This window comes from Cannabis sativa, chromosome 8 (genome assembly GCF_029168945.1).
Source record: "Cannabis sativa cultivar Pink pepper isolate KNU-18-1 chromosome 8, ASM2916894v1, whole genome shotgun sequence".
Lineage (NCBI taxonomy): Eukaryota > Viridiplantae > Streptophyta > Magnoliopsida > Rosales > Cannabaceae > Cannabis > Cannabis sativa.
The window spans coordinates 44,897,556-44,911,942 of NC_083608.1; the positions used below are offsets into that span (position 1 = coordinate 44,897,556).

The 14,387-nt window shown below is 31.1% G+C and overlaps 2 protein-coding genes across 2 annotated transcripts; both read left to right on the forward strand.

Moving 5' to 3' along the window:
• Positions 1-2,106: 2,106 nt before the first annotated feature.
• On the forward strand, positions 2,107-5,203 carry LOC115700307 (uncharacterized). Its single transcript, XM_030627875.2, has 3 exons — positions 2,107-2,293; positions 2,980-3,151; positions 3,426-5,203. Exons 2-3 carry the CDS (start codon positions 3,010-3,012, stop codon positions 4,676-4,678), a joined length of 1,395 nt encoding a protein of 464 aa, XP_030483735.2. The 5' UTR covers positions 2,107-2,293; positions 2,980-3,009; the 3' UTR covers positions 4,679-5,203.
• Positions 5,204-9,803: 4,600 nt separating this feature from the next.
• On the forward strand, positions 9,804-12,510 carry LOC115698836 (uncharacterized). Its single transcript, XM_030626032.2, has 2 exons — positions 9,804-10,311; positions 10,521-12,510. The coding sequence occupies exon 2, from the start codon at positions 10,545-10,547 to the stop codon at positions 12,255-12,257; it is 1,713 nt and encodes a 570-aa protein (XP_030481892.2). The 5' UTR covers positions 9,804-10,311; positions 10,521-10,544; the 3' UTR covers positions 12,258-12,510.
• The last annotated feature ends 1,877 nt before the right edge of the window (positions 12,511-14,387 follow it).

Genomic DNA, 14,387 nt, shown 5'->3' on the forward strand with positions numbered 1-14,387 from the left:
AAAAATTGTTGAGCAGTGCATAATGCTCTTTTGTAAATATATGTGATAGACTAGCATTTTAATAGTAATGAGAGGAGAAAAAGGTGGATCCATAAAAGCACATGTAAAATTTGTAACAATACTACAACAACCCCCAACAACATTAATTAACAATCAAGCCACCTAATGGCTTCCATTTATGTGGTCCCCGGCCGTGTCTTACTTTTATGGGGTCTTGAAGAAAATTTAAAAAATGAACCTTTTATTTGAAATCTAAATTAAATTCAAATAAGATTTTAAACTATTTTTCTAAAATTTTTTTGGGACCTTAACGGATTAATGTTTTAAAAAATATATATTAAAAGAAAAAAAAAAAAAACTAAAAGACCTTTTAAATTGAAGGGTCTTGAGCAACGACTCCGCCCACCCTATCCTAAAAATAGATAAATTTTGTAGAACCGTATCTATACCACTTTTCTTAACTAATGTCTCAAAAATTATGTAAATAATTCGTTGCCCATTCTAACATAGAAGCCATTGTAGTTACAAATTTTCTTATGGGGCACACAATTCCTAACATTACAAGCCTCCCAAGCAAGAGTAAAAAAAAAACTCATATCTATGATCTACCAATAGGATCCTCTTAAAAACATGAGTTACTACTTTAATGTCGTTTTCCTTCCACATCTTTTATATGCAAAGTGGACAACATCCAATTTATTCAATTGAACCGATTTAATTCAATCAATTTACAAAAAATTGGATATCTAAGTATAATAGGATTGGATTGAATAATAAAAGTTGGATTCTAATTGAATTGAATCGGTTATTGGGTGTCAATCTTAAATCTAAAGATTAAGCTATTTATATGAAAACTTTGTAGCTTGGTGAGGGTTGTCTTTTGCTATTGCGATTCAATTTTTGCTACTCCGATAAATCTTGTCTTTGTGATAGGGGTGAAAATCGGTCGGTTATGGTCGGTTTTTAAAATTTTATAACCGACCGGTCGGTTACAGTTTTTATTTTACGAAAACCGTAACCGACCGTTTAGAAATTATAACCGTATAAAACCGACCGTACGGTTTTTGGCAGTTTTCGGTTTGGCGGTTTTAGGTGGTTTGGGGCGGTTTTTGGCGGTTTTGACGGTTTTTTGGTTAAACTATTTTTTTTATTTCAAGAACTGAAACCGACCGCCATGTCGAAAAAACCGAAACCGAAACCGACCGCCAAATTCGGTGATGACGTGGAACCGAAAATTCGGTTACGGTCTGGTCGGTTTGATGGTCGGTTTCGGTTTTTCGGTTTTTATGAACACTCCTACTTTGTGATATGGTTTTGAGTATTTTAATCTTATTTTTGTGATATAGTTTTAAGTATTTTAATCTTGAGCTGCAATAGGAGAGTAGACAAGAGCATGCATTATTATTTCATCATGGAGACCACAAACAGGGCATAGACCATTGACATCCACCCTCTTAGTGATCAATTGGACTTTCATGGAATTTGAAGGTCAGAATGCAAAAATAAAAAAAAAAGAAACAAATTATGCACCATATTAATGTAGATTCAAACTCTAACACCATTAATAATGTGTAATTTGGTCCATGAAGAGAGAAGAAAAAAAGTTGAAAATACGAAGTTGTAACAATAAATTTTATGAATTGTCAAAAAAAAAAACAATAAATTCTATGAAAAAAAATAATGTAATAGTATAAAAAGATAAATCAAGCTGTCAAAACTAAGCAAAGAATAAAATTTCGTAATATAAAAACATGTTGAGGAGTTGATATTGTTTTGCGCATTGCAATTAGGTTAATGTTTTGATATTTTTATGTTGTTCTATAGTTGTTTTTGTGTTGTTTTATAGTGATTTTCATTTTGTTTGTTAAGTTGTTCTAGTTGTTTTCTTTAATTTACTAAAAAAAAATATTTTTCAAAACTTAATACAGTAAAAATATATAAAAAAAAAATATAACAGTAAAAATATAAAATAACAAAAAAAAGGGTATTTTTGTAAGATTCTTATACCAAAGTATATCATAAGCATTGGATTTGAGATGGTGGTAGTAATGTTTGTTAGCCCAAGCCCAATAAAAAGCCCAATGATAAAGCAGAGTGGGTTTCATTCAATTTCATCCTTCCATAGTCATTGGACAACATCTTCGCTTTGTTGGTTCTCTCTCTCTCTCGGCCTTTTGGCTTTCGTCATCAGCGGTACCCTAGAAATATTATCAACGGAGATCGGAGATCGGAGAGGAGGACGTCCGTTTCACTCATCGGCCGCCGGATAAGGCAATTATTTCACTCTCAACAGGTACTGTACTTTCGTTTTTGAGCCTACTAATCAGGATGAAATACAGAGTGAAGGTTAAAACTTTGTTTGGTTGTTTGAGTTTTCTCAAGTGATTCTCTCTGTTTTGTATAGAGTTCTACGCTGGAATTCTACAAAGATAATGATTTAGCTATTATCCAATTCTCTTTTATTTTTACTTTTTTTTTTTTCCTTCTTTTAAATAATAGTTAGGTTTGTCATATATCACACGACATGTTAATGGGCCCTTGCTATATACAATCTCTAACCTCAACCCTCAAACCTCCACTTTTTGTTACAGAGTCCCCACCGCTAGTCCAAGAACTCGGTGGTGCATTTACTTTAAATTTGGTTACTTAAAAATGTACATATATTTCCTGAATTTTATATCCACAATAACTTGCAAGAGGAAAAGTTTGGTATAAGTGAAAGTTTTGTGTTATATATGTTAATATATGTGGAAAGATTTGTCTTACGTGAATTTATGTTCAGTAGATAATGGGAGTGACAATTGTTTATTATTTGACTTTGAACCCTGATTGCCTAGTTACTTTTTTTTTTTGTATTTCTATCATTGTTTTACTTCATGTAGACATTGTTTGCTTTGCTTGTTGGTTCACATGCAATCGTTAGGTGTTTAAAACTTTTTATGTGGCTTGTATATTTATGATCCACTGGTTTAAATATAGCCAACTCTTACTGGCGGGAAGCCAAAAAAAATGATAAACAAGCGGCCCTTTATTGATGAGGATTCTTGTGAAGTTGCTTCCAAGCACCCAAGACAATTAGAATGTGTTAATGAGCTTGCTCCAGTTGTAGATATTGTTCCATCTCAGAATGCTCACCAAAAATCTTTCTCAGGTATAAATAAACCATTCAATTGTTTACAGTTAGGTTGAATCAATGGCTGAGTCATTGTTATGGACAGTACTTATGGTGGGGTATCTTCTGCTATAATTGGACGTTCGTCAAATTTGTGCTTTGTCTTAGTAAATTTGCTCAGAGTCTTGAATAGCTGTTTTTATTTATTTTCATCAAGATGGCTGAAAACATTATGTTGCTGCTTAAGAGTACTTAGCTTAGCAATTAAATGGAGATATTGACTAAAATATTCCATTGTGATGATATGGTGAAGGTGATGACAGTTTTAATATATGTCAAGACAAAGGAAGATTTTCAAGTGATTTGATTATTGAGGTCTCAAAGCAGACGAAAGAACCTGATAATGATGTTTCAAGTAGCATTTCTCATTATTTGTGGTTCAACAACAGTGTCATTGATGGAGATACAAGGTTGGATACAGCTGCTCATGTATCACTATTTCCAGATTACTTTGAACATGGAGAGCGACTGAGGGGTTTATTTCAATCAGATGACATTCATGCATCTCCAGTTGATTATTCTCCTCAAAGGTCAGTTCCCATAGGTCCAGAGCATCAAGTTTATGTTCCAGAATGGGATCAACAGGGTTCAAAGTTGTCAGATTATCAAACTACTACTCAAAATTCAGTATGTGGATCTAGCCTGGACCTTATGGTTCATGAAGATGAGGAGAAGATGGGTACTTGTGTCATCTCCATGCCCTTTTCGGATGCATTCTCACAAGATAGAGCAAGTAAAAATGACTGTGTGTGCATTGATGAGGGTTCTATCAGATGTGTGAGACAACATGTTATTGAAGCTAGAGAAAAATTAAGGGAAAATATTGGACCAACTTTATTTGAGGAGTTGGGTCTTTGTGATATGGGTGAGGAGGTCGCCAAGCGATGGACTGAAGAAGAAGGACATATTTTCCATGATGTTATTCTTGCAAACCCTTTCTCGTTAGGTAAGAACTTTTGGGATCATCTCTCTATGGCTTTTCCTTCTCGAACGATCAAGGACCTTGTGAGCTATTATTTTAATGTCTTCATGCTTCGAAAGCGTGCTGGACAAAACAGGTTTGATCCGCTAAACATTGATAGTGACAATGATGAGTGGCAACAAAGTGATCTTGGAGATCTTGAGGGTGGTGAGGACTCTGTTGTAGAGTCTCCTGCTGATCAAGAGGCTTCAGTTAATTATCAGCAACACTATTTGGAAGACTGCCATGAAGACTTGGAGGATGCAAATGAGATTTATGGTTGTAAAGATAGTGCTGTTGTGGTTTCTAGTACTGTGACGGATGAAGAGGATAGAGGGGACATAATAGATAATGGTACAAGGGTGGGCGTTAAGGATTCGCCTGGTACTTATGGTGAAACTGATATGGATCTGCTGGGAAAAATTCCCAGTAAAAATGATATAGAGGAGTCTGATTTTCAAGATGATTCCTGCACATCTTACGAGTTTCAGAGAGACGGAATAGAACAATACTGTCCACATGACGAGAGAAGTCTGGGGAGCTAATGTAAAAGTAGTGTTGGTTGATATCTTCAATCCTAGATGGTTTATTTAGAAGCAACTTCGTATCCGACTTCCAACCTTGGCAATTACAAATATTTTGAATTGTTAAATATGGTGAAATTGGTGGATTCCCTGGACTGACCCCAGTACAACTTGTTGGAGGTTAGTTGCGACTGATTACTGTTGTGGTTTACACGAGTGATTCTTAGTTTATTGCTTCCACGGATTAAGCAACTTTAGTAGCTTAGATTAACCTCTAATGGAAATTTGCCTATATAGCATTGTTATCTGCAAGAGGAAATTACTCTTTTCCATTTCAATAAGTCCCATGACCATGGGTATTGGCAACAATACAGTCTTGAGGCCAAGGTTTTCTTGTAGAAGTGAATAAGGCAAAATGTCTATTTATCAAAAGAAAAAACAATGAAATTCTTTTTTTCTTATACTCTCCCTTGTTTGGTTACCTTTTTCTTTGTAAGCTCAACGCAGGGCCACCTGTTTGAGTATAATAAAATTCATTTTCATATAGATCTCCCCCCCTCTCTTTCTCTGTGTTGGTGTTAGTTTCATTTTTGGTAATTTGTCAAAGGGTGATAAAGCAAAGGAATATGACTTTTATGCAGAAGGCTGTGAAGAAGTTGTTCATCTCTCAAGTAAAAGTTCATGGTAGTTACAAGTAACTTGTCTCTGTCACTGTAACAAAAGCTAAATTGGGACTTAAAAGAGAAAAAAGTAAAGAAAAAGTTTTAATAAGATATGATTTGATTGACAGTCTTAGGTGGTTAGATGAAACAACTCTTAACACTGATTTTAATGGTTTGTTTAAAGAAATAATAAAGCAAGACTCTTTTGGTTTAGTGCAGCTGTTATGTATTGGTGAAGAAGCATGACAAAGCATAAATCCACGTGACAGGTAGTGCATTCACACACCCATTATTAACATAATACCATTCTATATAATAATCAATTAAACTAAGACTTGTTTTTTTTTATTATAATTGTGCCAAAAAGGAGTGTGCGTGTATACTGTGCTCATTTATGTGACATGAGAAGAGTTTGAATCTTCAGATGTTTGCTTCTGTATTTATATATTTGTTCATATTAATCAAAAAATTGTAATATCTCATTTCTTTATATATACGTATATATTCCACTTATACTACACATTCCATTATTTTACGAGAAACTCTAAATAATTTATGATACTAACTGAACTAAATTAATCAGATGTATTATTACTTAATATTTTTAATATTTTTTTATAAATGTATATTCCATTATTTTGAATTATAAATTATTCATAATTTTTTTTTAAAATAATAAAATGTATACATTATTATATAAAAAATTTCTACTATAATATAAGAAATATAGTAAAAACAGTACCAAGTAAAAATAATAACGGTAATCATATACCGGATCCTATCAAAACTCCGTAATTAAAAAATATTGTGCTTCTAAAACTTTATTTCAGCCGAAAGAAAAATAATGTTACTATTGTGCACATTTAACAGAGAAACTTCATTATAAATAATTGTATTTTTTTAGGTGGGGAAGGGGGAGGGGGTGTGTTAAGGACAAAGGTGAAAATTAAAATCTAGTGATCCAACAATGGCCAGCTTTTCTTTTCTTTTTCTTTTTTTGTTCCAAGTAAGGGAAATGCAAAGGTGCCTGTGTTCATGGATCTGAACCATGTTGCCAATGCCAAGGCAGAGTGTGATCATCCAAATAAAACCCTTTTAATTCATATATTTAATTCATAAAGCAACCTTTTTAAATTAGTCTAAACCAATTTAATAATTTGACTTAACTAAACAAAGGGTTGTCAATTTCAACCTCTTAAACACCGTAGACCTCGTATGTACATCATTAACATAAAAATAAAATAAGATAACATAAACTATTTATCAAGTGTGGGGCCATACTATGTCACCCCCTATAAGTACATTACATTTATATATTATCATATATTATATGGTATATTATCATTAATTATACTCCAACTCTCTGTTTTTTTTTTCTTCCTTTTACACCCTTATTTTATGTTTTATTTTTACATTTATGTGTATGTATATATATGACAAAGAGTATCCATATCTCTGACTCTTTCCCCCACTTTAGGCTTATCCTTATGTAGTGCCTACATTCATGGTGATTTTGCTTATTTATTTATTTTCATTTTGTGTTATTGGTGCTTGATCTACATTATTCATAATGGACAACTGAAAATGAAAACGACCTACACCTATACATGTAAAGTGTTATGTATATATAATTGGTAAATCAAAGGAAAGTGCATATATACATCTAAAGTTTAGGCCTCTAGGTAACTCTACAATATACTTTGTTAAAAGAGTATTTTGATAGACTGTCTATCTGTTTTGGCACTCAGATAAACTTTTTAGTTAATTCTTTTATGATCTTATATGTTATAATTATTTAATACTATTTGTAAATTTTTAAAAATTTCTGAGTAATTTATAATGCCTAATATAAGATTTATATCGTGTTGTGCACGCGTGACTATTATTTTTTATATGCGTGTTAAATAACTGTTTATTTCTTATTTTTAGCATTGAAAATTATTCGAAATTTTTAAAAATTTATAAGTGGTCCTAAATAATTATAATACACGCAATTATAAAAAAAAATTATATTAAAATTTGTTTTATGCTAAAACAAATAAAATATCTAGTAGAACGATTCTTTAAGGATCTACTAGATAAATTTCTTATAATTTATATATTATGTGAAAGTAATTATTTTCTCCCTTTTTTGATTATTTTTTATGATATTTCAAAACCTTCCTTGAAACTTATGTTGATTATGTCGCACTTGGAGCATCTTCAAAGTGTACCATACCACCAAATTGGTGTGAAATTTTTACACTATTTTTTATACCATTTTACTCTAAAGATTAAAGAGATACTAAATTGGTGTGTATTAAATTACACACCATTAATAGTATTGAATTTTAAATCTTTACAAAATTAGTGCATAATTTTTTCTTTAAATTCTAACTCTTCTTTTAACATGTTTTAAAATGTAACCATTAATTCTTTGTTGATAATATATATTATTATATTATAAATTACTTATTATTGCCTATTAATATAAATATTTGTTAATTTTGTGTGACTTTGTAATGTGTCACCTCAACAAGTTAGAGAGAAACTAACTTGATTTTACTAGTTAGTAGCTGTTAGTTTTTATTTCGTGTAATGATCTATAAATATCCCTAATATTGTAATTAGAAACTTAGTCTCTTACTTGTAAATTCAGGTTAGACATAGAGTAATCTTCACTTATGTTCTTTGTGTTCAATCAACGTTGGAGTTTGTTTGAGCTTTGAGGGCTGTTCTTGGATGTTCCTTGAATCATGCAAATGGTTGGAAATTGGTGGCTCATTGGCTAATGCAAAAATAGAGTGTGCATACCTTATTGTAATCCATTAGGCTTTTTTAGCATCTCTCAATAATATTGACTCGTGGACTAAGTCTCGTTAATATTTTTCTCAAAGTGAATGCATCATAGTCGAAAATTAAATTGAAGCTTCAGACTTGATTTTCGATCACAAATAGAGCGTGTTGAGCATCCAAAATTTAAATTTTTTTACTTATTATATTCTAGTACGCCAAATTTCATGATAAATCCATCATATTCATCTCATTTAACATATATTTTTATTTTTTCATTTTCAATTTATAAATATACTTAAACTAACCTATCAGTTATCACACCTAAAGTAATACAACGGTTAGAGATGGTCTTGCCAAGAAGAGATTAGTTAAAAGTCATTTTCTTTTGATTCAAACCTTAATGTTATAGTTTTGTTATTTATTAATGTATGCTTTACCAACTTCAGCTCTTTATTAACAATAATTATTTTCTGGTATCTGATTCTAACATGAAGACTCTCCCCTGTATAGCTACACCCAATCTATTTATAGTTAATTTTTGAAAAGCAATCTATACTCCATTCAAAAAAAAAAAGGCACCCTATATACTACTATTTTTTTTTTGAACAACCCTATACTACTAATTAAAATGGTAGTTAATGTAATATACATTATATATAAACTTAGGAGGCGTTTGGTTGGGAGGAATGAAAATATAGGAATAGGAATGGGAATGGGAATAGGAATAGGAATGGAATGGAATAAAATTTAAAATGCATAAAAAAAATTGATAAAAAAATAATTAATTTTTTTTTTCTTGTTACATTGGAATGGTCATTCCTTCCTTTTTAAAATGGAATAGTCATTCCACCAAAATGGTGGAAAGAGCATTCCATTGGAATGCCATTCCAATACTTTAAAATGCAACCAAACAAAGGAATGGAATGAAAATTGTTTCCTTTCCATTCCATTCCATTTCATTACCTCCAACCAAACGCTAATTCATTATCAATCCATGCACATTAAAAAAAAAAAATCAATACATAAATTTTAAAGGGATTATTTTAGAAATACCCAAAAATAACTAAAAAGTTACATTTTTTTTTTTACATAATTTTGAGTTTTTTATTTTTTATTTTTTTTTACATTTATAGATTTTTTTTTTCTTATAAACCGTTGTTTACACGCTGTTTTAATAAAAACCGTTATTAACCCATTGCAAAAATATAATGTAACATAAAAAACAAGATTAAAATAACACAAAATCGTAAAGATAAAAATAAAAAAAAAGTTCGTAAAAATATATTTAAAAAAATCTATTTTTAAATGTATTGTTAAATTTCCTGACTTTAAATACATTGTTACAACAACCTTAATATCTGTTTCATCACCTAATTAGTAAAAAAAAATCTCAAATCATTTGTATTAAATTTATTTGATATGCATATTTTTGTAAAGATTCTTCACTTGAAATGCATCCAATCTATTTTATTTTTCTTTCCTTTTTTATGTTTAGGGACCATGGAGGCTCTTTATCCATTGGAATATATTTAATCATTTTCCTTTTTTTAAAAGAAAAAATATTCAACCAAGGACAGCTCATAAAAAATAATAAGAAAACCACACAAGCACAACAAGGTAACTAATAACTAATAAATAAATGGAAAAAACCCCATATATTTTACGTAATTAGCAAATTGCCCAAATTAATTATTTTTTTTACTAACCAAACCAATGCTTCAGAGTAAAAAGTTAAATCCAAATATGGCATTGTTCAATCAAGTTTTGATCTTTACATATATAGATGATGAATGAGTAAGTGGGCCACATTCCCAATTTACGATTTTTTTTTTCTTTTTGTTTTAGCTTTGCTTCCATGCAAGGATTTCTGCACCTTACCAATATAGAATAAAAACCTTTGAGAGAGAATTAACTCATTTGTTTAGTAAAAATGAAAACTTTGAGAGAAAAATAGAGAGTATTATTAGTCCAAGAAATCCATATACTGACTTTGTAGTCGGTTTTTTCTTTTTATGTGTCTATTAAAATTCATTACATTGTGAAAACAAGGGGCACTATAACCATTTCTCTTCAGTTATAGAGACCTGTTGGTTGAAGATTCCAAGTACTGAGTTAGTGAGTGAGAGAGAATCAACCACTTTGAGCAGGTTATTTGGGGACCCAGATCTTGTTAAAGCCGAAAATGGTTTATTCTCCAATCACTTAACAAAGAAGAAGGTAAGAGAAGAAAAAGCAAAGTCTTCTTCTACTTGTTATGAAAACTTTGGTTATATTTTTTGATCTGGGTTTTTGTCGATTCCTCTGTTTCTTGAACGGGGTTGTGTTTTTCTTTTGTTATCTTCCGGGAAAAGTTTAGATTTTTGTTGGAAAATCGAGCTGTGTTTTGTTTTTTCTGATCTGGGTTTCCCTTGTTGTCTTCATTTTAGTTGGTCAATCAGTACTATTCTACGATGGAAAAAGATCAAGAACAGAAGCATGTATGCAAATTCTGTAACAAGAGTTTCTTGAATGGAAAGGTCTTGGGAGGTCATATGAGGTGTCATGGAGCTAAAAATTCAACGAAGACGGAGAAGAAGCTTAATAACATTGTACACACAAACATGGAAGGTGGTGAGCGCGTTGGCTATGGCTTAAGAGTCAACCCCAAAAAGTCTTGCAAAATTTCAGGTGGGTCGACCCAAGAAACTTCAGAGCAAGAAATCATCTGCCATGTTTGTGATAAAGGGTTCGATTCTTTGAGAGCTTTGTTTGGTCACATGAGGCATCACTCGGGTAATAAGAGAAGGAAAATGGTTTCGTGCAAAGAATGTGGGAAAGAGTTTGAGTCATTGAGGGCTGTCACTGGTCACATGAAGAGTCACTCAGAAAGGTTTAGGGTCCCCATTGAATCGAGTGAGAAGCTTTTTGGGGATAGTCAACATAGTGGTGGTGGAACTTCTGGCTTGGTTAAGAAAAAAAGATCAAGAAGATCGAGGTATAATAATAACAATAATACTGCTGCTGCTAATAATAATAATAAGATCACTCCAAATTCTTCTGTTTCTAATTTGAGTGAATGTTCTTATTATGATAATGAGTATGATCAACAAGAAGTAGAAGAGGTTGCTGTTAGCTTGTTGATGCTGTCTAAAGGGGTTAGGAATTGGGATGGATTTACTTCACTTACTGAGTCTTCTGATAACATTTCTTCAGCTCTTGAAGTTAAGTCTCCTAACACAAGTAAGCGAATTCTGAACAATGGTACCCTCAAGAAAATGAAAAAGCCAAGGTTGGAAAAGACTCAGTTTTGCTTTGCAAATTACAGCAATTATTTCCTTGATGACAAGAAAGTGTCTGGCTTTACTGAACTCAATTTTGGGTCTGCAAGTAGTGATGATAAAGTAGTGAACTTTGATGATCAATCTGCATTAGCTCTGGTTGATACTGCTGAGATTGAGAAAGACAGTAATGTCATCTCCATTGAAATGGAACTGGAAGAAGAACAAGATGATGATGATGATGATGATGATGAAGTGGGAGTGGATCTAGCTACTGGTTTTGGATCACTGAAGCCTTCTTGTTTGAGTGAGAAAAAAACCAAGTTTGATTACTCCAATTCTGGGTCTGAAATGTTGGAAAATTCTCCTAAGAAAAATGGCTGCTACAAGTGCAGGACCTGCAACAAGATTTTCTACTCTCACCAAGCACTTGGGGGCCACCAAACTATTCACAGAACACCCAAAAACTGTTCAACATTGCAGATTTACAGTCGCCAAACTGTCACTCAGTTTGAAGATTTTCCTGGAATTGAAGCTATTGGCAACTCTACCAAAACTGATTTCAATGAGGTGTCATTGGATTTGGTGCTGGAGGTGGATAATAATAGAGTAAGTACCATGACAAGTTTTGAGATTAAGGAACACAAATGTCCCATTTGTTTTAAGATATTTGGTTCAGGCCAAGCTTTGGGGGGCCATAAGAGAGCTCATATTGTTAAAGATACTGAAAGTGGACCAGAACCGATCAATATACTGAAGCATCATTCCATTTGTGGTGTCTCAGATGTACTTGATGGTGTTCCAATGACACCTGGGAATGAGGCCAATACTGAGGTTGACCTCAAATCATGGTGGCTCAAAAACGGCCAAAAGCATGAATTGCTGGTAGGTTTAATACCCAACTGAGTATTAGTCATTCTTTCTACAGTTCCTTTGGAGTTTTTGTTTTTAACTGAATTCTTTTTTTGTTTTTTTGCTGGTTTGGGGATATATTCATACAGAAAGAAAGCAAAAGCAAAAAAAAAAAAAAAAAAAGCTTTCATTTTTGTGATTATTGCTTGTAAATGTCAGTACAGCAATTCTTTTTCTTTTTTAACCTCTTGCAGTGATAGTTTGAACAATTTTTTCACCTGGGAAAATCTCAAAATTGATTTTTGTACATCATTGATCCTATTTGAATGAAATCAAAGCAAAATGGGTTTTGGTGTTTAGTTAAAATTAAAAGGCAAATAGAGAATTAAAAAAGATGGCATCTAAGCTAATAATGGTTTTTTAGTCACCGCCCACTATATACATGACAACCCCATCTCATCTAACTGTATATCTTTTATATTATATATATCATTGATCTTTGATTTTTGCTTTGTTGGATAATTATTATACACAACACAAGATTTGTTTACTCTTTCTCTTTCTAGTTCATTTGGCTTGGTCCCAAAGGAAAACAGTAACTCCATAATAATATCTCAGTTTATGCTTAACTGGCCTATTATAAAAAAAAAATAAAAAAAAAAGTTCCAACCTTGAAGAAATTTATGAAATCAATATGGAGGAGACAAAAAAGAAAATAGTAAATGCAAATGGTTGCATTATGGCGAGTTGACCAACTAATACCTTTGTTAATCCATAGTAAGTATCCACTCAGCACTGAATTTCGGGCTTGAATTTATAAAAACCAACATGATTACAAAGTAAGAATTAATTACACCAAATAGTGCTTTTTTTTTTGTACTCATTACTGAAGAGCCTTTTAAGCATAATCTTTTGGACATAATAGGGTTTATTTGGACATAATTCATTCTCATGATAAACAATGCTTTTTCAGAAGATAATGTCATGCTATTTTCTTTTGAAACTTTTTTCTTTTTGAGAAATTCAATTGGTATTTTTTTACACTTTGAATAGATAAATTTACACAGTATTATTTTTGGTAAAATTTTTATACTCTTACATTCAAATATATATTTATTTATATTTATTCGACGTTGTATAAAAAACACACAAATAATAAAAAAATTATATGAAAATAACAAAAAAAAAGTAATTATGGTATAAACACTGGCAGACCCAATGAAGGACCAGTGTGGGCTTAAGCCCATACTGAAAAAAAAAATATATTTTTTTTACTTCTTAACTTAAAAAAAATCTTTTAATTATTCTAATTGCCCACAACAAATGCGCAACAAAATGGGACAAAATGGGAGATCAATAGTTGAATGATAGTTTGACAGTATATCTCAAAAAGGATGTATTCAATGCTATTGACAACGAGTTTATTATTCATCGTTTTCAAAACATGAAAACTCGTCGATGACAACTCTAAAGATATGAGCTTAAAAATTGATATATTTGCTAAAATTTTAAGATATTGAATATGTTATATATTTTAAACATCGTTTTAGATTGTTTTTTTTTTTTTCTATTAGAAGATTTTTAGTGCTTGATATTTAATATCTTTTTAGTTGGGAATTGAAATATTGAATTGTGTTTTTCTTTATATTTACTTATTTTTTTAGAATATTTTTATATATGAAAAAAATTTACGCCCACCCTCCAATTAAATTCTGGGTCCGCCACTGGGTATAAATACTTAAGTTTAACTCCTAATTACAAATATATATCTAAGTTTAATATTTGGCGGCAATTAAGTTATATTTTCGTAACTCATGTAGGTACTCATTTGTTAAATGATAAGTAAATTGTATCATTGATTGGTCTAAGTCATGAATTTTTATTTCTTAAAAAAATTAATTTATATATATCAATAAGAAAATGACACGTGGATAATGACTTAACATTTAACGGTCAGGTACTTGCAGACTTATTACTACCGTCAAAAATTAAACTTAGGTATTTATTTACAATCGAGAGTTAAACTTATGTATTTATGCTGCAAATTACTCTAAAAATAATATACAAATAATAATAAAAGCAATAATAATAAGAATACACGCAAAAATTTTATGAAAACATAAAAGTTTATATTTTTTATAAATAAAATTTAAAAAATAAAAAAATATTTAAAATTCTGTGTAG